This window comes from Suricata suricatta, unplaced genomic scaffold (genome assembly GCF_006229205.1).
Source record: "Suricata suricatta isolate VVHF042 unplaced genomic scaffold, meerkat_22Aug2017_6uvM2_HiC HiC_scaffold_6052, whole genome shotgun sequence".
Taxonomy (NCBI): Eukaryota; Metazoa; Chordata; class Mammalia; order Carnivora; family Herpestidae; genus Suricata; species Suricata suricatta.
The window spans coordinates 1-1,290 of NW_021909900.1; the positions used below are offsets into that span (position 1 = coordinate 1).

The window sequence follows — 1,290 nt, forward strand, 5'->3', positions numbered from 1 at the left end:
GGGGGGGGGGGGGGGGGGGGGGGGGGGGGGGGGGGGGGGGGGGGGGGGGGGGGGGGGGGGGGGGGGGGGGGGGGGGGGGGGGGGGGGGGGGGGGCGGTGACGCGGCGGAAAGCCTGGTCGCTGCGGGGCCCGGTGGAGGTCGTGAGCCCTCCCCAGGGGCGTGGCGAGGCCGGCCCTTCCTTGATAGGCTGGCGCTGGCCGCCGACCGGCGAGGGTGTGGAGTGGCGACAGGTAAGGTAGGACGTGTTGTCCCAGTGTCTCCGCTCCTGGGCGCCGCTCCGGTGACTGTCATGTGGGCACTGGAGAGGCGGGGGCCGTCGCCTGTGACCCGGCCGTGGGCACTGCCCGCCCTTCTGCTGGCTTTGGCGGCACACGGGGCGGCGGCGGCGGGGAGTGCTCTCACCTACCCGTGGCGGGACGCGGAGACCCGGGAGTGGCTGGTGTGCGGCCAGTGTCCCCCGGGCACCTTCGTGCAGCGGCCGTGCCGCCGCGACGCCCCCACGACGTGCGGCGCGTGTCCCCCGCGCCACTACACGCAGTTCTGGAACTACCTGGAGCGCTGCCGCTACTGCAACGTCATCTGCGGGGAACACGAGGAGGAGGCGCAGCCCTGCGACGCCACCCACAACCGCGCCTGCCGCTGCCGCCCCGGCTTCTTCGCCCACGCGGGCTTCTGCCTGGAGCACGCGCCTTGCCCGCCTGGCGCGGGCGTGACTGTCCCTGGTGCGCGATGGGGCTGGCGGGCATGGCCACCAGTGAGGATGGCCCTCCAGGCCCCCCTGACTCCTTCCTCCCCATCTCTCCCCAGGCACCCCCAGCCAGAACACGCAGTGCCAGCCGTGTCCTCCGGGCACCTTCTCGGCCAGCAGCTCCAGCTCGGAGCAGTGCCAGCCCCACAGCAACTGCACGGCCCTGGGCCTCGCCCTCAACGTGCCTGGCTCCGCCTCCCACGATGCCCTGTGCACGAGCTGCGCTGGCTTTCCAGTGGGCACCCCGGAGCCAGGGGGGCCAGGTGAGCAGGGGAAGGGGCGGGCGAGCCCGAGGACAAGGTCAGCCAGCCCTGTTGTCCCCAGGCTGGGGCCCAGCCTCTGGGAAGGTCCTCCAGAGACTTACTTGGGGGGGGACCCTGGGGTGGTGGGGTGGCACTAGTGTGCTGGCAGGCCATGCTACCCCCACCCCCACCTTGGGAAACAGACTCCCAGGGAGTTTAAACTGCATCTCCCCTCCCACCCCTGGCCTCTTCCACCTCCGCACTGGGCCTGTTAGTGGGCAGGGACTTCCCTCTTCGGG

At 73.3% G+C, this 1,290-nt stretch overlaps 1 protein-coding gene across 1 annotated transcript; it reads left to right on the forward strand.

Moving 5' to 3' along the window:
* The first annotated feature begins 122 nt into the window (after positions 1-122).
* LOC115285261 (tumor necrosis factor receptor superfamily member 6B-like) lies at positions 123-1,275 on the forward strand. Its single transcript, XM_029931570.1, has 2 exons — positions 123-723; positions 809-1,275. The coding sequence occupies exons 1-2, from the start codon at positions 291-293 to the stop codon at positions 1,147-1,149; spliced, it is 774 nt and encodes a 257-aa protein (XP_029787430.1). The 5' UTR covers positions 123-290; the 3' UTR covers positions 1,150-1,275.
* Positions 1,276-1,290: the final 15 nt, after the last annotated feature.